The sequence below is a fragment of the Ctenopharyngodon idella genome, chromosome 2 (genome assembly GCF_019924925.1).
Source record: "Ctenopharyngodon idella isolate HZGC_01 chromosome 2, HZGC01, whole genome shotgun sequence".
Lineage (NCBI taxonomy): Eukaryota > Metazoa > Chordata > Actinopteri > Cypriniformes > Xenocyprididae > Ctenopharyngodon > Ctenopharyngodon idella.
In genome coordinates this window covers 14,366,487-14,389,127 of record NC_067221.1, presented here as the reverse complement: position 1 = coordinate 14,389,127, position 22,641 = coordinate 14,366,487, and the positions used below count along the sequence as shown (strand labels likewise).

Sequence of the window (22,641 nt, the reverse complement as noted above, 5' to 3'; positions counted from 1 at the left end):
AAACAACTTTTGCACCCATTTCATACGCCAGCCCAACAGGAAGTCAGCTATTATGGGTTGTTTGAAAAATACATGTTCTGGAATTTGATATACTCCTAGAGGAACCGATTGCCACCAAACTCGAGCGGGTTTTTGACATCTCAAACGGTTTGGCCATGGCGAGGCAATGAATTTATGGTGCAAAAAAGGGAAACATAGCTTCTGCACACATTGACTGATTTTGATGAAACTTCAGCTGTGTTTATTGTAGCAGGCCAATCACATGAATGTGATTCAAAGCCATAGTGACACAAACTGGCAGCAGGAAGTGTGTCAATTTCAAAATGCTTTGAAATCGCTCTCTTATTTTTACCCAATAATGTCAAGACACTGCAGATGTACACCTGTGCAAGTATTCTTGATATGCCTGAATACTGTTGTCATGGCAACACATCAAACTTTAATATTCTTTTTGGGTGTTTTTGAGACTTTTAGCATGCTTCAAATTCCATGAAACTCGACACACACATCAGAGTTGTCGGCCAGTACACATGAGCAAAGCCTTAATAATGGGCATGTAGAAGGGGCTCAGTAGCGCCACCTTTTTGACTAAAGTGGGGGGTTAGTTTTACCTACAGTCACCAAACTCGGTACATATATTGTTCTCATTGAGCCGGACAACTTTCTATTTTACAGTCAGTAGCTCCAACCAATAGGAAGCAAGTATTTTTGTTTGAATGCGAATTTTTTTAATCAAGCTCTGAATTTTTAACTACTGCTTTATACAAAGGGCTTCATACGATTCACGCCAAACTTTCTCAACATGATTCCAATATATTGAAGATGCTACATTGCGAACGGGTATTAGATATCTTGAACAGTGTTGCCATGGCGAGGGATTAAAGTAATGACAAAAGGGGAAACTGAAGAGTCTCATATCTTCTAAATACCATTTATTTCTATATAAAATAATACAAATAAAAGTAGAAAAATCACATTTTATTATTTTTTATAATTAATGAATTATGTGCAAGTTAAAAATATGCAGATTTTGAGCTATCTGGTTGAAAGAAAGAAATAAAATCAAATGTAATACATAGTGTAACCACTAGATGTCATAGCATAGGACTATTTTTAATCAAGGTTGAGAAAAGCCTTGTTGCTGAGAACAGTGTTTTCAGACATAATCACTTTTATTAGCAATTGCATTTGGATATATATTTAGACATTTTATCAAACACTACTTTCTGTCACAGTTTAGATTTAACTCTTTTTGTTTAAAATGTTGAATTTTCTGGCTCAACTAACTGGTAAACAGTCTCACTCTGCCTCTCTCTCTCTCTCTCTCTTTCTGTGTGTGTGTCAGTCTGTTTTATACTTTTGATGGTTTAGAGTTTAACCCATTCATTGCTATGTGCCTTCTCTTTTTCTATCAAATTCAATAACTAAATAATAAAGGCATAGAACCAGTTTACTTGTAGTGCACTGACAATATAGTTTTATGATTAGTTTAATAAGAAGGTTAATAAAATATATATATTTAAAAAAAAAAAAAAAAAAACCTTAAGATAAATACTTATGGATTTTGAGCTGCAATTGATAACTTCACACTTATTTGAAAGTGACCTATAACATCCTATGACATGAAATCCATCTAAATTTAAATGATCTCATGGATGTGACTGTTTTGGTTCATGGTCATTGCGGCGCCGGGGCTTCGACCTATCATCACTGCTTGCAGCTATTTTTTTTTTTTTTATATTACAGAAAAAACATTTTTCCCCTGGCAGCAGTTGGAAGAATCATCAGGTTATAGCTGATGAAATAATATTCAGCACTGTACCGCAGTAGCTTACTGCACTAATCTATAACATATGCATGCAAGACAGCATCCAATTAATATTAATGGTTTGTGTTCTCTTGATTGCTGAGAGGGACCACACGTTGTGATCAAGTCTCAGTGGTGAAGCAGAGCCTATTAAGAGATCTCCTGCGAGGACATCCCTCACAGTGTGTGCACTATATAATTGCAAGTAGTGCTTGTCAGGGTGTCAGGCAGTGTATACAATCAAAAATCTTTGTTGAATTCAATGAGCTGCATTTTCTGCATTAAATAGCAGCGATTTAAACGGGGCTCAGCATTCTGCTTGTTCTCTGAGCAGCTACTGAGGGAATACATGCATGAAACAGGGATCTCCGGTGCTCTGGTGTTTAACACAGTTGCTTCTGAGGCACTAATGTTGCAGCGGCCTGTAATGGTGTTGCAGCTCAGCACCACTGCAGTACACCTCCACTGCATCCTTAATTATGCATGGCAGCTGTAGTGAGAACACCCACTCACTCACAAGGGAAGTGCAGGGGCAGGAAAGCAGATAAGAGGAGTGTAGAGTGGGAGTGGGTGAAGTCTGTTTGTGCTGCTTATGGGATGTAGGATTTGGAAAAACAGAGACCAAATATGCTGATAAACTGAAATCAAGTTTTCACAAGATGTCTTCTTTCTTTAAAGGGTTAGTTCACCCAAAAATGAAAATTCTGTCAATAATTACTCACCCTCATGTTGTTCCACACCCGTAAGACCTTCGTTCATCTTCGGAACACAAATTAAGATATTTTTGATAAAATCTGATGGCTCAGTGAGGCCTCCATTGACAGCAAGGTAATTTAGACTTTCAAACGCCCAGAAAGGTACTAAAAACATATTTAAAACAGTTCATGTGACCACAGTGGTTCAACCTTATTGTTATGAAGCGAGAATAGTTTTTGTGCGCCAAAAAAAAACCAAAATAACGACTTCATTCAACCATATCTAGTGAAGGCTGATTACAAAGCACTGCTTCATGAAGCTTCGAAGCTTTACGAATATTTTGTTTCAAATCAGTGGTTCGGAACACTGCCAAAGTCACGTGAACCATTAACGACATAACGAAGCCTTGTTTACTGAAATCACATGACTTTGGCAGTTTGATACACGCTCCGAACCACTGATTCGAAACAAAACATTCATAAAGCGTCGAAGCTTCATGAAGCAGTGTTTTGAAATCACCCTTCACTAGATATTTTTGAATAGAGTCGTTATTTTATTTTTTTGGCACACAAAAAAGTATTCTCGTTGCTTCATAACATTAAGGTTGAACACTGTAGTCACATGAATTGCTTTAAATATGTCTTTAGTACCTTTCTGGGCGTTTGAAAGTGTAAATTAACTTGCCGTCAATGCAGGCCTCACTGAGCCATCAGATTTTTATCAAAAATATCTTAATTTGTGTTCCGAAGATGAACGAAGGTCTTACGAGTGTGGAACGACATGAGGGTGAGTAATAAATGACAGAATTTTCATTTTTGGGTGAACTAATCCTTTAAAAAATTAGGCTTATCAAATTTGATTAAAATAAGTAATTATAAGTAAATTAACTAAATAACACAATTCATTTTGATATGTTTTGTCAGTACATTTAGTTCCTTTGAAAGGAAAAGAAAACCAAAGAGACAATTTATGTATAATACATAGTAAGTTCAAATGAGCTAATTTACTATTTGGTGTTCATAAAGGGCCTAATGGGCCGCGGGGTAGATAAAAAGTTGTTGGCAAACGCTGGGATTAGCATAAAAAAGTGCTGTAAAATATTACATTTTCGCCAGACTGAGCCACAGAATCACATACTCTAAAGCCCGCCGCTGTGGCCCGTAACCATGGAAGTTTTACCTGTCAACATCTGTTTTCACAAACACTTCTTGACTCTCATCTCTCCCCAGAAAGAGAGTCTTCATTTTTGGTCCCGTCGCTTTTTTGTCTCTTTACAATGCTCTGTTTTCAAATTCCTTTAAGGACGTTTGGCTGCGTAAACCATTGTTGACAGCAGAGCCTGGATGGCAGGTAAGAAATCGCTGACATTTCGCACCCTTTTTGCACCCAAATTTCGGTCTCTTAGTTTCCGATTATAAGTTTCCCATTTATGGACCATGCGCCGTGAACGCGTAGAATGATTGACAAGAAAGAAAACGCCTCAAAATTCTTCTGATTGGCTAAACAAAAAGATGTCACAGAGATTGTTGGGAACTTATGTCTACGTAGTTATATCTTCTTAAGATTTTTTTGTGCTGTATTTTTAAAAAAGTCGCTCGGTTTCAGTGATTTTGTTATTTTGAACATAATACCTTGAACAAGGCACTGTTGATACTTGTGTGTATTCCAGTGTAATTTGATATTTTGGAGATTACAGAATGCTTTGATACACACTAATCAGCGTAAAATTGACCTGATGATGGTAGAAAACAATAATTCTCAGCATCAAATATTCGTGCATTCAATCTATTCATTTATACAGATCCCTCTATTGTACACCATAAGTCCCTTATCTTCATTTGTCCTGGGCTGCTGAATAAGTGACAGTAATAGACAGAGGCCCAGAGGAGGAATATGAAGACGTGCTATCAAGAGCAGCTGTGGCACAGCAGCTGGTCTGACAGTGTCTATGTGGCCTGAATGCACATCTACTCATCTAAGGTACCATTAGAAGGTCACTGCTTGTGTGTGCATACGTGTTAGCATTAATATTTCTGAAACAGTAGCATATTTGAGTCATTGTGCCCTTTTCAAACACCATCAATGTATTTTTGTTGTACTGATATGATGTTTCCTGAACAATTTCAAGCAAATCACTTTGATCTGACGCATTCTAAAGGTACGAAGATGTGCTCGGAACTGATTTAGATCAGTTATGTTGACGTATTTTTATAAGGTTTGATGTAGAAAGTGATTTTGAAGTATATAGCTTTTACTTCTATTAGGCTAGTGTACCCCCTCTAGCGGTAAATGTGTAATATGCTAAACTGCATGTTAAACCACTCGAGAGGAAAAAAAAATTATTGGTAATTCACAGTGAACCATTTACTACATTTTTATTCTGAGAATAAATTTAGTGTCATTGATCAAACATACAGCCTGCAAGTTCAATTATCTCAAAAAGCAGGCTACATTTACCAAAGATTATACCAGATATTATCTTTGATTCTTTGGATTCATTGCACAAAGTTCCCTGTCAGTGTCATCCGTTACTGAAATCACTGACCAATCAGATAACCAGTCAATTTCTGTAGGCTATATGAGCCATCTAAAATATGTATCTAAACATATCACAACTGATCAACTATAATCAAAAGCTTATACTATAAAATATAAAATAACACTCTTTTCATTCGATTTCATGCATACATCCTGCACCAACATTCATAATGAAGGTAATAATTTACAATAAGTTCCCATTGGTTAACATTAGGTAATATATTAACTTACATGAACCAGCAATGACAGTATTTATTAATCTTTGTTAACGTTAGTTAATAAAATTACAACTGTATTAAATAACATTAACAGATACAACTTTTGATTTTAATATTAGTAATGCTGAAATTAAAATTAACTAAGGTTAATAAATGCTTTAGTATATTTTTTATTTTTAGTTTATGTTAATTAACTAATGCTAACAAATGGAATCTTGTTGTAAAGTGTTAATATGTGTATCTATATATCTATATCTGTCCTAGGAGATTTGGTGTGAACTTAGCAGTACTGAATCAGTTCACTCATGGTACATCCAGAAGTACAGCAGACGCCCGCTGGCCCGACATCGCGACGGGTCCTGGAGGACATGCTGAGATCCTGCACAGTGGTGGAGTGTTCCAGAAGCTCTGCTGGGGGGCTCGTGTGCTGGTAGGGGGCTGGATGCTCTGTCACGCTCTCAGGGGCACCGTGCTCTCGCCACTGCTCGTCCTCAGCAGTCGGGGTCCATTTCTGGCGTGCAAAGAGATCTCTGTCCAGCCAGTTTTGTAGGTTCCCTGGAAAAGGGCAGATGGTATATGAAAATGAGAAGATTTATTAATATACAGAATAAGGTGAAAACATATAAAGTAAATAAAAGGTGAATGAATGGATAACATGAAAGTCTGAAGAAGGCAAACCTACTATGGGGGTTTGCAAAGTGAAAGTCTGAATCAAGCACATTCCGTTTGAGTCGAGAGCTCCCACATGATGTGACCACCATCCGAATGAACTCACGACCACAGAGCTTCACTCGTACATCTTGACTCTCAGTCTTGGAAGTCTCGAGGAGAATTAAAAAAGCTAAACAAGCAAACCACTTAATGTTCATGGTGTTTCTTGGGGTGATCAATTAGTATACACAATTTTCAAGTGTGTTCAGGTACTTCAGGCTACCTACCAAAACCAATTCGGGGGTTTTTATACCCCCCATCAGACCTTTGGCATGCATGGTTCTACAATAATCTATCTGGCCTTGAATGAAGAAAATCATGTTCTGATCTTTGAGGCCTTCAAAGCTGGAACGTATTTCAGATAAAACATGTCAGCTGTGATATATGGTATTGCCTTGGGTCAAGGAAAATTGTGATAGCTGGTCATATTTTCTTATAATATCTCTTTTATGAGTTTACAGAAATGCGTCAATGAACATGCACTATTTCATATTAGGGGAAGATGGGTAAGATGCCTCCATAATAACCATAAATATCACTAAATGTCATCTAAACACATTTATTTAATGGTTGTGCTGTTATTAATTTTGACTATTTATCTGAACATTAAAGGGATAGTTCACCCAAAAATGAAAATTCTATCATCATTTACTCACCCTCAAATTGTTCCAAATCTGTATAAATTTCTTTGTTCTGTTGAACACAAAGGAGGATATTTTGAAGAAAGTTTGTAACCAAGCCACTTTGGGGCACCATTGACTTCCATAGTAGGGAAAAAAAACGACTATGGAAGTCAATGGTGCCCCAAAACTGTTCAGTTTAACACATTCTTCAAAATATCTTCCTTTGTGTTCAACAGAACAAAGAAAATTATACAGATTTTGAACAACTTGAGGGTGTGTAAATGATGATAGAATCTTCATTTTTGGATGAACTATCCCTTTAACATTTACGAGATTTATTCCATCTGAACAGTTCTAATCTAATTTTCTGTTTTTGGATAATAGTGATTAATGAATTTAATATATGCTGGATATTAAATGTTGTAATGTCTATTTGTTAATAGAGAATTTGTGGACACTTTTATTCATTTAGATTGCTAGGGTAAAAAAGTATATGTTTTTATTTTGATGTGAAAAGTGAATAGGACAGAAGCCCTCTAGTGGAATGTTGTTGCAGGTGTTTTTCTTCTTATTCATTTAAATAATTATTATATTAATGTAGTTATTTAATAATTTCATGAATTAGACACACATTTAAAAGGTTATTCATCATAAACTAGGCCGGTTGAGTGGAATCATTTATACTTTCTTTTAATAATACACCGATCAGGCATAACATTATGACCACCTTCCTAATATTGTGTTGGTCCCCTTTTTGTAGCCAAAACAGCCCTTACCCATCAAGGCATTAGTGTCAAAGTAACATCCACATGGATGGCAGGACCATCAGACCAGGCCGCCTTCTTCCATTGCTCCATGGTCCAGTTCTGCCCACTGTTGACGCTTTCGGCGGTGGACAGGGGTCAGCATGGGCACCCTGACTGGACTGCGGTTATGCAGCCCCATACACAACAAACAGCGATGCACTGTGTATTCTGACACCTTTCTGTCAGAACCAGCATTAACTTCTTGAGCAATTTGAGCTACAGTAGCTCGTCTGTATCGGACCACACGGGCCACTCCACCTGTCAGTGGTCATAATGTTATGACTGATCGCATCATCTGTGCATCATTGTCCTGTTACTGTACATCTGTAAAGTTATCTTTATGTTTCAATTCAACAGGAAATTCCCACTGTGGGCATCTTCCCTCATCTTCCCACTGTTACCCATAAACAACTTTAAAAATAAAGATTTGCTAAACAATATGGTTTTAGCCACTGATCATTTATTTGTTTTAAATGTTGAGTTGGGATAAGCTCAGTGGGTTAAACATGATAAATAACAAATAAATAGATACATTAGTTATTCCAGTCTGAATTCACTAGATGATCCCATAATTGACCGTTATGCAGTAATTCCCTGCTGTCAGTGGCAAAGGCTGAGCCACAAACATGCAGCTGTCAAGGGCTCTTGTCTTTACATTCCCTTAATTGAAGTTGAACATTTCACTCAAAACATTGGCATCATGAGTCCTCTTGATCCTTAAATCCTATTAGACATGAAGTCAGAATGCTTGACTTCTCTCTGACGGTAGCTTACGTGCTCACTTAGATTGTTTCCAGAGAAGACAAAAAATGAAGATGTTCATGGGAAAACTCTGAAAACAATACAAACAAAGCCTTTTATACTAAGCCAAAGGAAAGCAACTCCTCTGAGATTCGCATTGTGCATGGGCTAAATACAGATGTTACTGGTCTCTTTTGTTTTGCATGTAGTGTCATGAAGCCTAACGTTTTTTTAATAATGATTATATTGAATTATTTATGTAGTGACATACATACAGTGAACTAGTTCTCTCTTAAAGAAACCATTTTCATACGCATGTATCTTTTATTAGTTTTTTAATATATGCAAGATGCAGGAGTATGTTATGTAACACAGCAAAGGTGATCCATATATTATGTAAAAGTTTCACAGAATAGAAGTTTGATATGATGATGATGATAATATAAAGTATTATAGGAAGGATATAGGATTATAAAGGGGAACAGAAATTAACAGGATTCTTGTAATTGTATGGTTCTGTCTTACTGCAGATACAGTCTTATAAACAACAATCATTACAAATAATGAAACAATAGAAGAAATCACCCTTCAGACCTTCCAAAAACAGTTAAAATGTGAGTTGGGCTAATCTGAAAGGGTGATAAAGTGCTTACTGGAGAATATACAAATATAATGTTCAAATTAATTTAGCTGAGAAATGAATTTCTCAATGGTTTTATCAGTCTTTGAATGTCACGGTCTAAATGCGCTTCACCAAGAACAGAAACAATGTGAAAGCAACACTTCAAATATACCAAAGGTGTCTGAAGGCCACGTAAGTCTCACTTGATCCTCGGAAATCCTTTATGTTTTACCTGAGGAAGAAAAATCTGTGGAATCTCAGGATTCTTGTCTGTATTTATCTGTACAGTGCACTTCGACCTCCTCAGGGGACGCAATTCATAAATCATTTTAACACAGATTGTGTTGATGCTGCACATAATAATTGGCAGTTTGTAATAACTTTTTATTTAAATGCCTGAAATTATTTGACAACTGAATAGATACTGCCAAAAAAACAACACAAAGTATTTCGCCAAAGATCCTCAGCGACATGCCATTTGTAAGCCATCTTAAAGCTAATGGCTTAATTTTCTTTAACCTGGCGTTCACCCATCTTTTAAATCCCTATTTAATTCAAGGCAGGCTGGGGACCTGAGCTGTCTGTTCAAGGGCAGTGAAGGCAGGGTGGATGACAAGGACATTCAGTGATGACACTGGCCGGTGTGATGTCTATTGTCCTCATCAGACTCCTCAGCTAGAGGCTCAAAGCAGTTCTCGAATTTCCTTCGCAATCTTTTCTTGAGGTTCAGTCCATGCTGGACTTTTGTGTTAGTGCACTCCTGGGCCTTCAGCTTGGCATAATAGTCAGAAAATTTGTTAAATAGGATGGAGATTGGCATTCCGTTCAAAATAATGCCGAAAGATATGCACCCGAAGGCCACCACTCGACCAGAGTACGATATGGGCACCACATCTCCATAGCCCACAGTAGAGATGCTCACCTGTAACAGCATAAAAAACAAATATTGCAAATGAGGACAAGAACACTGCAAAATACACAACAAAGACCAGCTTTTTCTATATGAAATGGAAAGAAGCAAAAGAGAGTTATGTTTCAATGTCAGTATATTAGTTTGGTGATTAAAGTCACAATTTTGCATGCAAGTCAACTTAGTAAGCCTCCAGGAAGTTCCAAACTAATCTAACTTTTCCAATCAGCATGGATGCCTCCAATTGAGCGGCATTACAAGGTATTATATAAGATTAAACACAGCTGCCAGAGGATAAGGACTAACAATTTAAAGAGGATAGAAGGATACAACAGGCAGCCACAGCAAATGATGATAATGATAACAATAATGAAAAAACACTCACACGCAAGTGATACTACTAAAAAAAACACACAAAATGATGCCCAGTTGTTGTTTAATATTGGAACTTTGTACATCTAAACGTATGTGGACACCCCAATCAAATTAGATTTGGCTATTTTCAGTTAATCAAGAATACAACCATACACAGTCTCCTTAGTGATTTTTTTTCTTTTTTTTTTTTGTAAAATGGGGCATAATATAGAACTTCAGAAACCAGTCTCAACTTTTCTCATTTTCGTTTTTCATCTAATATTGGTATTGTATTTTTACTTTATTTCATTTACCGAAAACTATTGTTTATAGTTGTAGTTTTAGATAACAATAACAACTCTGGTCTGGTGTGGAAGACTGACCTATACAAAGTCCAAACCTAATCACCACTGGTCCCCTGTGAACTCACTCCATCGTCCCACATCAGTGTCTGACCTCACTGATGCTCTTGTCTCTGGATGAGAGTAAATCCCCACATCCATGTTCTAACATTGAATTGAAAGCCTTCCCAGAACAGAGGAAGCTAAAATAGCAGCAACGTCCTAATAATAGCTTTTAGACTTTAAGACTTTATTTTAAGACTTTTGGCTATTTATATAAATATATGAATTATATTGCAGTTCTACTAATTGTAGTGAATGTTTTGAAACATACTCACCGCTGCCCACCACCAAGCATCGGGTATACTGCTAAAAGGTGTTCCTACAACATCCTGCTCCACTGAGTGCATTAGGGCAGAGAAGGTGAAGATCCCCATGATAATAAACAGAAACAGACAGCAGACCTGTTCAAAACACTGGCGAAGAGTGAAGCCAAACGCCCGCATCCCTGTCGAGTGCCTCGCCAGTTTCAGAATGCGAAAGATTCGCATGAGTTTGACAACTTTAAGCACTTTGCTAACTTTGCTAACCCTCGCCATGGTTTTCAGGTCATCTTGGACGCTGAGATCTTCCTGGTCAGCAAAAGCCTCAAATATCAGCTGGATAAAGTAAGGCATGACAGCCACTAAGTCTACTAAATTAAGTGCACTCTTCAAAAAATGCTTGACGTCACAAGTTGTCAGCAAGCGAAGGAAGTACTCAAAAGTGAAGAAGAGAATTGAGGTGATCTCCACACACTCCATATAGGTTCTTCCATAGATTTTATAATCTTTCAGTTCGTTTACAGTATTTAGAGTCATCGCTACGATGGAGATGAGCACAAAGAGGCTGGAGAACACAGCAAAAGCCTTAGCAGCCATCGAGGAGTATGGGTTCTCCATCAGGTCCCATAGCACCTTACGAACACCACCCAAAAACATTGTCTTGAAACCCGCCTCATTGTGCTGAGGCTCAATTTCCGCCATTAGCTCTCTGTTCACTTTCAGCTGGTCTCTTATTTCATCTATTTTCTCCTCATAGAGAATGCGGCAACACCGGGGAGTGTCCCTCAAGTGCAGGCCCCAAAACTGCATTTCCTCCTCAAAATTGACAGGGCAAAGACTCTCCATTACCCATAATACATTGCTACAGTAAAAGTGGAAGATGTAGTGGAAGAAAGTAGGATCTCGGTCAAAGAAAAACTCATTAGTGATCACACAATAGTCATCGCAGAGCGTTAGCTGCTTGACGGGATCCTTACACAGGGCTAAGCTGCCTATTCTTGTTTTAGGGTATCTGATAGCCAGGTGCTTGGGAATAGTAAAGACTTTCCCACCTACATTAACATTGATCACAGTTGAATGGCGGTGTGGCATCTTTGCTGCTTCAGCATCACTGCCTTTCCTCTTTTCTTGATCTCTTTTGTCACTTGCCTGAGGTGATGGAGTATCAAGGTTGTCCATTGACGTCCAAGGTTTCACAGAGCTGTCTTGTGAAAAAGGAAAGGCACTCTCTTCTTCCTCTATACTCTGTGAAAAGCTGGCATTAAGTTTGACACTTGCAAATAGACTTGAACGTCTTTTTTTCAGCTTTTTAAGATGCCTTCTTGGTTGATCCATTATGACACTTACTTAAATAATGAAGAATGTGCAACAAGGGTAAAGAACTGAAAGATGTAGAAAAAAATTCTTGTTAGAAATTAAAACAGAAAAAGGCAGATTCTACATTCCAAGAGTACACATCCCACTTTCCTTTAAAAATGCGTATTGGTTTGAAGCTTCAAAGAAATTTTCAGACTGACGGAGAAAACATATTCCACTGCTTCTAGCTTTTTAGAGTTTGCAATATAGCTAAAAAGACAGAAAGAAAAAGCAACTGTATTTGTTTCGGCTCAACTGAAGATCAAGAGTTGGGATTTGCCCCACCTCACTGATGCCATAATCCCATTGCTGTTCTTTCTGTCCTCAACAGAGTTAAAAATACAGTCATGAGGATTAGTGTTGTGATTTAAGGATTGAGCCCTTGGAGGAGGAATGGCAAAGGGTAAATAGCAGTAGCAAGGATACTAAGGTTATTAAATGCTCACAGAAAAGTTTAGTTTATGTTGCTTTTAAACGTATCAGTGCAATATTGTGCTCAGTATGATATTTAAACAATTCAGTGCAAATCCAATATGAAAATCCTTTAATCCCATAATTTCCTTATCTTGTTCTGTATCTTTTATATCCTCTCCACATGTGCTCTCATGAACATTTTACCAGCAATATGATCAGACAAAAATAAAAATAAAAATACATATTACATATATATTAAAAATAACATAAACAAAAGCTATCTATAGTCATATAAGGCATGCAAATAACTGTCAGGAAAGAAAACTGTTTGTACATTAAGAACTGTTCATTTCTTCTGACTTCTGACTTAAACTAATGCAAAATATATGAATTTCGATATGTTCTGAAAAAACTAATTTTGTGCAACTAAAGTAAATGTAATATAAATGTAAAAGGTGCTTGACAGGATCATTGCAAAGGTCATATATTCTGGTTTTAGGGTGTGTGCTGAATTCTTGACATTTCAAACTACACTAAAATATTATTTTGACTTTATTTAGCCTACTACTTTTTTTTATTTATTTATTTACTTACCACATATGAAAGTTTCAAAGAAATGTTTTCAAAAAAGGAAACATTTGAATGATAAAAATAAAAACTCTTTCAGATAATATTTAACTTGTTCACTTTTTTGCATGACACCGCTACACAAACCTTTAGTTAGTTAATATCACTATCAGTTTATAAAACAGATTTTACAAAGCTATCCCCTTCCTTTATAGAATCTCATAGACCTGCATTATTATTAGGCCTATAGCCTATAATATATTTTTTATTATTATTATTGTATGGTCGAAGAAACGTTTAAAAACAATTTTACTGACATAATCAAAGACCACAGTATCCCCAAGTCTTTATATAAGTGATTTGTACAATTATTCGTACAGCTGATCCAGGATCTGCGGTTTAAAAGTTTCCCCTTAAGATCCCGGAAGCGGAAACTGGTTTGTTGTAACTGTAAAACCATCTTTAATTAATATAAAGTCAATTTTTTTGGTCTGTTTGCATTTTTTAAAATAATATCAAAATATAACATTCAATAAAACCCAATAAATTGAAAATATGCATTTTATTGTCGGTATATAAAATCCGTCGAGACCACGTGACTTCCTTTCCGAACGAAGCTGAAATCATGGATGCCAGCCGCGTGCAGCCCATCAAGCTCGCCAGAGTAAGAAAAATAATAATTTATTGAATATTTCCGTTTGAGTTGGGAAATTTAATACTGGTAAGATGAAAAGTATATAATTTCAAGTCTTATTCGGGAGACGGTACCCTTTAAGAATCGTATATTTTCTCACAACGCTCTCTGAAAGATAGCGGTGTTTGTCGTTAGGCCTTTAGTTAGCATTAGCATCCTACTATCCAACAATTTGGATGTCGAACAGCTGCGTGTAATGTAGTTTCCATTACATATAACGTTTAATAATATCCGTTATATTTACCTTTAATTGTGTATCTTTATTACAGGTTACAAAAGTACTGGGAAGAACCGGCTCCCAGGGACAGTGTACACAGGTGAGTTCAGACTGAACTCCTCATGCTCCGTTACATGTGCCACTTGATTAGCGATTTCATTAGAAAAACAATTTTTGTGATGTGCAGGAATTGAGTTATGTTGTGTTGTATTCTAAAGTAAATTTTGCTGGAGACTAATTTAGTAATAAATATTGAAACTGTTGTAATCAGTATGACACATGCAAAAATGAAGCTTTTCCAAAGAAAAATTCTTATTGTATCATTGATGGTCATTTCTTATAAGATCTAGGTTATGCATAATGTCGTTGAATAGCAAATAAAATTGATTTTTGGCTGTCAAAATTTATTATTTTTAAAGTACAAATTTTGATCCATGGTCATAACTTAAAATATCGTGCTTCCACAGGTGCGCGTTGAGTTCATGGATGACAGCAACCGATCCATCATCAGAAATGTGAAGGGCCCAGTAAGAGAAGGAGATGTTCTGACACTTCTGGAGTCTGAAAGAGAGGCCAGGAGGCTTCGCTAGGTTAGTAAACATTCACTGGTATAAATGCGTAAAACACCTCAGATATTTTTATGTATGTTTTAGAAGGAAAGAAAAACACTTTAAGAAAAAAAATAAGTAAATGTTAAAAAAAAAAGTCTATGCATATGTTTTGTGTGGGAAGACAATGTCAAGTTTTAATATTTAGCATATCTGACTAAAAAAAAATTTTTTAATGCATCAATCCCAGTTTTTACCCCCCAGTGTTTTCTTGACTGTCTGTCTGTTGTTTGCTAGATGACTCCTATTCCTCACATCATATGTAAATTAAGGCAATATCTGCCATATTAAAATGCAGCAGTATTTGCTGTTTGATGTAAGTTATAACCTTTTGTCTGTTTTTCCACAGCAGTTCACGTGTGAAGACCTGCCATGGCCAAACCAGGACTTGTGGAGCATATCAACAGCAGCTCTACAATTGCCAGTACAACATAATTTGTGCAGAGTTGGAAATAAAGTGTCTTTGTGAATAAGCTGATCATCTCCTTCATTTGATACTAACGAACATTAATATGTTTCTATGAGTTTTACAATTACTTATAGGCCTGGTTTCACAGACAGGGTTTTGGCTAAGTCAGGATTAGGCCTTAGTTCAGTTAGGACATATAAGTAGCTTTTATAAATGGTACCCTAGAAAAAGAACATTACTGGTGTGTGTCTTGAGACAAAACAATGGCACTGACATATTTTAAGATGTCAGTACAAGTTGCTTTCAGTTAAAAAGGCTCAAACGTGCATTTTAGTCTAGGACTAGCTTAAGCCTTGTCTGTGAAACCGGGGGATAGAGTACTAATGGCATGTTTTCCCAGTTTAAATGTGAGATTCGGTCAGATACAAGTTCCGTCAAAACGATTGATTTGTGTGTGGTATTTAGATTGTCATTAAAAAAAACATCTTGCCTGTCACATCCAAGCATAATGTATCTGAATACATTATGTAGGCTTATATTTTTTCAAATGTATTAAGCTTAAAACCAACACTAAAATTCAACATGACTCAATACAGTGATAACGATCTAAAAAAAATTCTGTGGGATTGCTGGGAAATCTTGTATAGTAAAGGGGTATGTGTTTCTTGGTTTTAAGTTGTCACAATGTGACTGTTTACAAATTCTGATTACATATTTTAATGCAGTGTGATAGGCAGTTGTGCGAATAGGTGTATCTTAACATTTTAACCTAAAGGGGTTAATTGAGAAATTTCTTCTCAACCATGTCTTTCTCCTACGCAGTTTACGTTGAAGTAGACAAAAATATCTTAATTTGTGTTCTGAAGATGAACGAAGGTTTTGCGGGTTTGGAATGACAAGGGTGAGTAATGACAGAATTTCATTTTTGGTAAACTAACCCTTTAACGTAACACTTAACATTCAAGCGGGGACATGATGCTTGTTTTCCAAAGTAATATGAGCGGTGAGTGAAGAATTTAAACTAATTGCCTTATTTTACTGGTGTCCTTTTGTCTTTGGCTGTAGTTGAGTTTATCTTGAAATGTTTTAGTACAACATTTTCTGTTCATACAACACAAATTGTGTCACTGTTCATTGGATGTCCATTAGAGGGCAGTATCAGTCCTAAATATGCCCTATCCCAGAGATTTGCCAGTATAATCTTAAACTGTTGGTTAGTAAAAAAACAGCTGTTGAACTGTGATCCTGCTATAAGCACTGAACACATTTGCAGATGTTTAGGTCAGAAGCTCATGGTTTATTTTCATTACATTTTTTGGCCACCCCTTGGTGTTCTTGCAAAAGTAGAGCATCTGCACTTGCTGTTTTCAACTTTTACCTTGAATGCTGCAACATATTTTAAAGTGAAAAGAAAATTTTTATTTTTTATGGAATATTTCAGTATTATAAATGATTTATCCGTGCACATAATTTTATACAATTCATATGCCCTCATAATCTTTACTCAAAATAACATTTAGTTCTTTGTATATAGTTCTGATAGCTTTACAGCTTAAAAGTCCTTGTAAAGTTTCAAGATAAATCTTTGTCAACCTTGAAATGGGTGATACTGGGTAACCTTTCAGACCACTTGCATTTGTAATATTATAAGATTTAACATAAAAATGTGACTATTGTCTATATCTTTTTTTTCATAATAAACAAAACATCTTTTATCTATGTAAATTTTAATTCCACTTAACGTATCAATTTTAATTAATAATTTTTCTCTATTCAAAATGGTTATTCCAAAAGTATTTACGAAATGTTGCAGGGCAATGAATCAAATGTCTACAAAATATATTACAGCATTTGCTATCTTTAATATCAACACTGTTTAAAATGGAAAAAGTTAAAGTACAGTTAAATGTATATTTTAAGTATAAAAAAAATACCTAAATAGAAACATAGTAGTATACTTAAAGCGCAAAAATAATATATAACTTTCATAAAATAAAAAATGTGTCAAAAACTATTTGACTAGTAAACTATCCGTACCTATAGTTCACTAGCAGTATAGTTTCAGTACAAATGAAAAACTTAGTTGTAAACTAGTTGTGTACTCAAAGTTTACTACTGTTACACTTAAAGTATACTTAAAAGTATACTTTTATACACTAAAAAGTGGGCCAATTTAGTCCCAAGTAGTATTAAAACAGTACACTTACAAGTATACTTAAACTGATATTACTTACTACATTAAGTAAACTTAAAAATATACCTGAACTTTACTTAAGTATACATTCCCCAGGTTTCACAGATCAGGTTTAAGCCTAGTCCCTGACTAAAATGCATGTATGAGCTTTTTTAATTGAAAGCAACTTGCACTAGCATATCTTAAAATATGTCAGTGCCATTGTTTTTATATCAAGATGCACACCAGTAATGTTTTTTCCCATGCATGTTTATAAAAGCTACTTAAATGTCCTAATTGAACTAAGGCCTAATTCTGGCTTAATCTAAGCCCAGTCTGTGAAACCAGGCCTTAATAAAATGAATTTGAAGTATACTTATTTTTTGTAAGGGTATCGCCAACTGTTCACATCTTGTTGCAGACCCGTTTTACACATTTTTTCTTGTTCGAAAAGTTGTTTCACTTGGATTATCGCAAAAAAAATCCTTCTGTTTCATGTCGACTTTAATGTAGACCCCAAAAGTGTTCTAGTTAACTGATGCAATAAGTTAATTTACTGCCAGATCATTTGAAAATGTCTCTTAGCTCGGATCAAAATCTTTGTTAAAAGTAAAATTAATTAAATGGAACATGTGCTGTGTTATTTACTCATCAATAGCATTTTTCTTTCTTTGAATTGCAAATATTGGGCTCATTCATGACATGTACAAACTAAGGGTGAATCAAATACGAGCCTTTGCTAATATTTACACAAAGGCAATAGCGGTTTAACTAGACCAAAGTACTAGGCCATTTCAACCTAATTTGGAAATTTAGAAGATACTATAGGATGCTTTTAGCACAGCAGTGTTTGCTAAAGTTCACATTTTATATATATATATATATTTTTTTTTTAAAACATGAACTGTAGTCTTAATAAAAGTTCAAATCACCCTTACTCAGCTAAACTAGTTCGTTTCCCAATGACTGTTGCCCTAAAGGAGGAAAGTCATACCACTCCAACAAGAGACATCAAATTTTGTGTTGAACTTCCTCAAACATCCGAAAAGAGGAACATGTCTGGTAAAAATAGGGAGAAATGATTTCTTGTAACTCTCCATATTCACTGTGATCTGACATGAAGGTGTCTTCACAGCAGATATGTGCATGGCATAGCATACATTTTTGCCCGGATACAAGTCCCCCATGTCTTGATGTCCCTGAGGTCTCATCTTTCTTTCAGGGGAAAAAAAAACAGGGGTAACTATCGGACAAACTCAGCAGTGTTTGTCATTTGCAGTATACACCCTCATGGTGTACAATTATTAAATACAGGAAACAACTAATGTTGAATTATTCAGTGCTTCTATTACATTTACAGATTAAAATCTTTTGCACTGTTATTTCTGATTATTAAATAGTATGTTAAATAGTATGTAATATTTTTTTTTTTTTTTTACAATTATTGTAGTAAATGTGAAGTTTTAATTTCTTTTTTGTATTACTCTGCTTTCTTTTAAATGAACTTTATTAATTTGAGAATCGACCCTGACCTGTTACATCACAGACGCATAACCTTTGTTCAATGTAAACAGAGCAGCTGTGCCTCCACATCCGCTGAATAACAACACTGTGCCACTGGAGCGTTGAGTTTCACTTGGTTCAGTGAGCAAAGAGGTTTGACCCTGATTTACTGCTGCTGGTTCTGTGACCGACCCTTGTTTATGACGTTCATTTTGAGTTGCAAAGGCCCCAAGGACAGTTTTAATCATTTTCACAGAGCACAGAGATTACTGTAGGACATGCGGAGCAACCTTTGGCCTCAGAAAAAGTGCACAAAAAACCTTTGAAGAAAAAATTGAGCAATCCCTCCACTTTAAAACGATATAATATAATATAATATTTGTATTGGGCCCTGATCTTTGAAGGCTCTTCCAAGTACACTATTGTTCAAAAGTTTGGGGACAGTAATATTTTTTAGAAAGAAATTAATACTTTTATTAGGTATGGACCCATTAAATTGATGAAAATGTGACAGCTGTCACAGTCATGTCATGTTTAATTTCATTGTGTTGTCTTGTTTAGTTTTTAGTTTTGCTACCCAGTACTTCAGCAAGCTCTTAACGCATTATAGTCTTTCACGTCTATTGCGATCTCAAAATTCTGGCCAGTTGATAATACCTATCAAAATCAACTGCAGGTGGTAGATCCTTTTCCTATTTAGCACCGAAACTTTGGAACAGTCTTCCTAGCATTGTTTGGGAAGCAGACAAACTCTGTCAGTTCAAATCTAGACTAAAAACACATCTCTTTAACCTGGCTTACACAGTTATTAATTTTTATTTTCAAATCAGTTAAATGATTGTTAGACTGCATAAATGAGGTCAGCCGGAACCAGGAACACTTCCTATAACACCCGATGAACTTGTTACATCATAAAAAGAATGGCATCTACGCTAATATTAGTCTCTCTGTTTATCCCGAGGTTTACCGTAGTCAGCCGGATCCGGGCCGTATCCAGATCAGATGGAGGACCTGTGCCTAAATATAAACACAACACATCTCTGAAGTGTCAGCAGAGATTGTGTCAACTAGACTATCCCCTGTGAAGGCCTCATCGACACGACAGCCAGTGGCACAGATCCTCAACAAACCCGTCTCCGTACCGGCTTAATGAATCCGATCTTCAACCAGATGGAACTGAATGTTCCGATCCAATCTTACTTCTGATCTGTAATGCTGCCTGAATCATAATCATGCACTGTTCGTTTGTTGGCTAGAGGAGAACTGGCCCCTCGACTAAGCCTGTTTTTTTTCTGCATTCTGTCACCTGATGGAGTTTGGGTTCCTTGCTACTGTTGCCTCTGGCTTGCTTAGTTGGGGACACTTAATATTCAACAATATTACTGATCTGTCTGCAGTGTAACCTTTGTATGAGAACTGAAATGAGCTAGACGATGACATCACTGTTTTCTCCAGAGCTGCTGTATAAATAAATGAACTAAGTTAATAACTCTATTTTTAAAACGGAAATGACTCAACACTGAACTTTCTTAAGCTGGACAATGACACTATTTTCTTCTAGAGCTGATGTACAGCCAAAACAAACTTTGTTACATTATCTTCCTGTTATTAATGTAAAGCTATTTTGAAACAATCTGTATTGTAAAAAGCGTTATATAAATAAAGGTGTCTTGACTTGACTTGACTAGTCATTGTTTTCTTTGTCTCTGTTTTCCCTGTGTTCGAGTTAATCATTAGTTGTAATGGTTTCCGATTAGTTCACAACTGTCCCCTGTTCTTGTTAATCATCTAGCCCTTTGTATTTAAGCCCCTGTTTCTTCTGTTCAGTGTTCTGCATTAATGTTTATGGTTCTTGTATTGTGTTTTTTCCTCTTTGTGTTAATTAGTATCTATTATCATTGTTCATTCAGCATCAAGCATTATCCTTGGGATTTAAATACATGCACCCCCAGAGAGAATGCAGAACCCAAAAAACAAGATTAATACAGCGATTTTTACTATGGATATTACTGCAGTTAGCTTCCTCCCGCTGGATCAGCAGGATTGCTCCCTCAAGGATCACACAAGGGATTTTCTCAACCTGGCGTGCCTAACCCACTATCCCGACCACTCGCTATATGTGTTCTATCACTCCGGGCTTAACGAGCGGTGGAATGCACACCTGCCCGTGGATGGTCCATGAGGGAGGTTCGCTGAGTATGTGGAATGGTTGCTGGTACAAAATGACTCACTGTTTACCATCTGCCTTGCTGATAAGGACATTGCCAGCCCAGTTCCAAGTCATCTCAGTCATTGCTGGTAAAGCCCAGTTTCAAGTCATCTTCGTTTCCCATGGTTTAGCCCAGCATCAAGTCTTCGTCATCTAGCACCAAGTCTCCTTTGTTGTGGATGGTCCTGCCCAACCTCCCTCTCCCTCTTCCTCTGCCTCACCTCTTCTGTCTCCCTTCAGCCCCTCGGCTCCTCCTGTGGTTCCACTCTGCTGCACGGATCCACCTGGGGCTTCCCAGTCATCAGATTCGCCTTGGCCTGTGGATCCTTTAGCTCTTCCTCAAGCCTCCAAGCCCAGGACTCCACCTCAGCTCTCTGACCCATCAGCTCCACTTTGGACTGCCATACCTCAGGCTCTGCTGGCTCCCTCGCCCCTCTGGCTTCACTTTGGTCCATTGTCCCTCTGGCTCTGCCTCAGACTTCCGAGTCAGTAGCTGCACCTCGACCTTCCAACCCTCTGGCTTTGCCAGGCTCCTCCTTCCTTCTGGTCAATCATTGTCCTCACTTCCACCATCTCTGCCCTGGTCTGACAAGCCAATGCCTCTACCTCAGTCATGCCCATCTTCAGCTCCACCGTGGCCCTCCAGGCCTTCAGTATTACCCTGGGTTTTCACCTCTTTGGCTCCACTAGGTCTCCACCTCCACAGGTTCCTCCTCAGTGTATTGTCTCCTTGGTTCCACCTATCCTTTCCACCAAGGCTCTACCGTGGGCCTTTACACTGTCATGGCTCTGGGTCATCCTCTGGCTCCTCCCACCTTCATCTCCTCCCTGGTTCCTCTGGTCATCTTCTTAATATCTCTTTCTGTCTGTTTTTCGTTCTCCTCCAGAGCCCCTTCCCTCCCTCTTCAATTTGAACTCTTGTGTACAGCATGAGGCCACGCTTTCCGGGGGTTCAGTGTTCTATGTTAACGTTTATGGTTCTTATGTTATTGCTCTTTGTGTTAAAGTCTATTAGCATTGTTCATTCTGCATCACACATCATCCTTAGGATATAAACTACATCCACCCCCTGACAACAGCAGACTTTTCACTGTTACAAACGATTTCTATTTCAAAAAAATGCTGTTCTTTTGAACTTTCTATTCATCAAAGAATACTGAAAAATTGTATCATAGTTTCCAAAAATATTAAGCAGCACAACTTTTTTTTAACATTGATAATAATAAAAAAGGTTTCTTAAGCAGCAAATCAGCATATTAAAGTGATTTCTGAAGGATCATGTGACACTAATGGATGCTGGAAATTCAGCTTTACCATCACAGGAATAGGCCTAAATTATATTTTAAAATATATTAAAATAGAAAAAAGTTATTTTAAATTGTAATAATATTTTACAATATTACTGTTTTTACTGCATTTCCGATCAAATAAATGCAGCCTTGGTAAGCATAAGATAATTGAAAAAAGTTAAAAAGTTAAAAAACATTAAAAATTTTACCAACTCCAAGCTTTTGAGTGGTAGTGTACATTAACATGTTACTTTAGCAAAATATATGCAAATATTTAATCTTAGTATTGTATTGTTTTCACTATGATGAGAAACCAAATGCACTGCAATTCTGTCTTAAGATGACAACAATATGTTTTTCACCAAACTAAGCCAATAGAATTGAAACAAGGCAAGGTTCAAGGGCGCTTCTGATGTTATGGTGAGGATAGTAAGGTTGAGAAGTACAAAACACAAACAAACCTGATTAGACAATACATGGCCTTTCAAAAAAGAGAAAGTATAATCGACAAT

General features: G+C 36.7%; 3 protein-coding genes across 4 annotated transcripts; 1 reads left to right on the top strand and 2 right to left on the bottom strand.

Moving 5' to 3' along the window:
- Positions 1–5,539: 5,539 nt before the first annotated feature.
- insl3 (insulin-like 3 (Leydig cell)) lies at positions 5,540–6,489 on the bottom strand. Its single transcript, XM_051872858.1, has 2 exons — positions 5,934–6,489; positions 5,540–5,803 (listed from the first exon to the last, which is right to left on the bottom strand). The coding sequence occupies exons 1-2, from the start codon at positions 6,126–6,128 to the stop codon at positions 5,540–5,542; spliced, it is 459 nt and encodes a 152-aa protein (XP_051728818.1). The 5' UTR covers positions 6,129–6,489.
- A 2,821-nt stretch (positions 6,490–9,310) lies between these two features.
- si:rp71-39b20.4 (potassium voltage-gated channel subfamily V member 2) lies at positions 9,311–12,025 on the bottom strand. Its single transcript, XM_051869494.1, has 2 exons — positions 10,706–12,025; positions 9,311–9,684 (listed from the first exon to the last, which is right to left on the bottom strand). Exons 1-2 carry the CDS (start codon positions 12,023–12,025, stop codon positions 9,385–9,387), a joined length of 1,620 nt encoding a protein of 539 aa, XP_051725454.1. The 3' UTR covers positions 9,311–9,384.
- Positions 12,026–13,583: 1,558 nt separating this feature from the next.
- On the top strand, positions 13,584–15,019 carry rps28 (ribosomal protein S28). 2 transcript variants are annotated; one of them, XM_051878962.1, is made up of 4 exons: positions 13,584–13,691; positions 13,991–14,038; positions 14,406–14,528; positions 14,899–15,019. In XM_051878962.1, exons 1-3 carry the CDS (start codon positions 13,653–13,655, stop codon positions 14,526–14,528), a joined length of 210 nt encoding a protein of 69 aa, XP_051734922.1. In that variant the 5' UTR covers positions 13,584–13,652; the 3' UTR covers positions 14,899–15,019. The 2 variants fall into 2 exon arrangements, with proteins under 2 accessions (XP_051734922.1, XP_051734921.1); XM_051878961.1 differs by having other exon boundaries at positions 14,896–15,019.
- Positions 15,020–22,641: the final 7,622 nt, after the last annotated feature.

Bases quoted from the DNA above. Each gene is read 5' to 3' on its own strand.
- si:rp71-39b20.4 (XM_051869494.1), bottom strand. From the start codon at position 12,025: ATGGATCAACCAAGAAGGCATCTTAAAAAGCTGAAAAAAAGACGTTCA. The intron at 9,685-10,705 runs GTGAGTATGTTT...ATGCTGTTACAG, and splicing joins ATGCTTGGTGGTGGGCAGCG to GTGAGCATCTCTACTGTGGG.
- rps28 (XM_051878962.1), top strand. From the start codon at position 13,653: ATGGATGCCAGCCGCGTGCAGCCCATCAAGCTCGCCAGA. The intron at 13,692-13,990 runs GTAAGAAAAATA...TCTTTATTACAG, and splicing joins AGCCCATCAAGCTCGCCAGA to GTTACAAAAGTACTGGGAAG. The intron at 14,039-14,405 runs GTGAGTTCAGAC...GTGCTTCCACAG, and splicing joins CCCAGGGACAGTGTACACAG to GTGCGCGTTGAGTTCATGGA.
- insl3 (XM_051872858.1), bottom strand. From the start codon at position 6,128: ATGAACATTAAGTGGTTTGCTTGTTTAGCTTTTTTAATTCTCCTCGAG. The intron at 5,804-5,933 runs GCCTTCTTCAGA...GGGAACCTACAA, and splicing joins CAAACCCCCATAGTAGGTTT to AACTGGCTGGACAGAGATCT.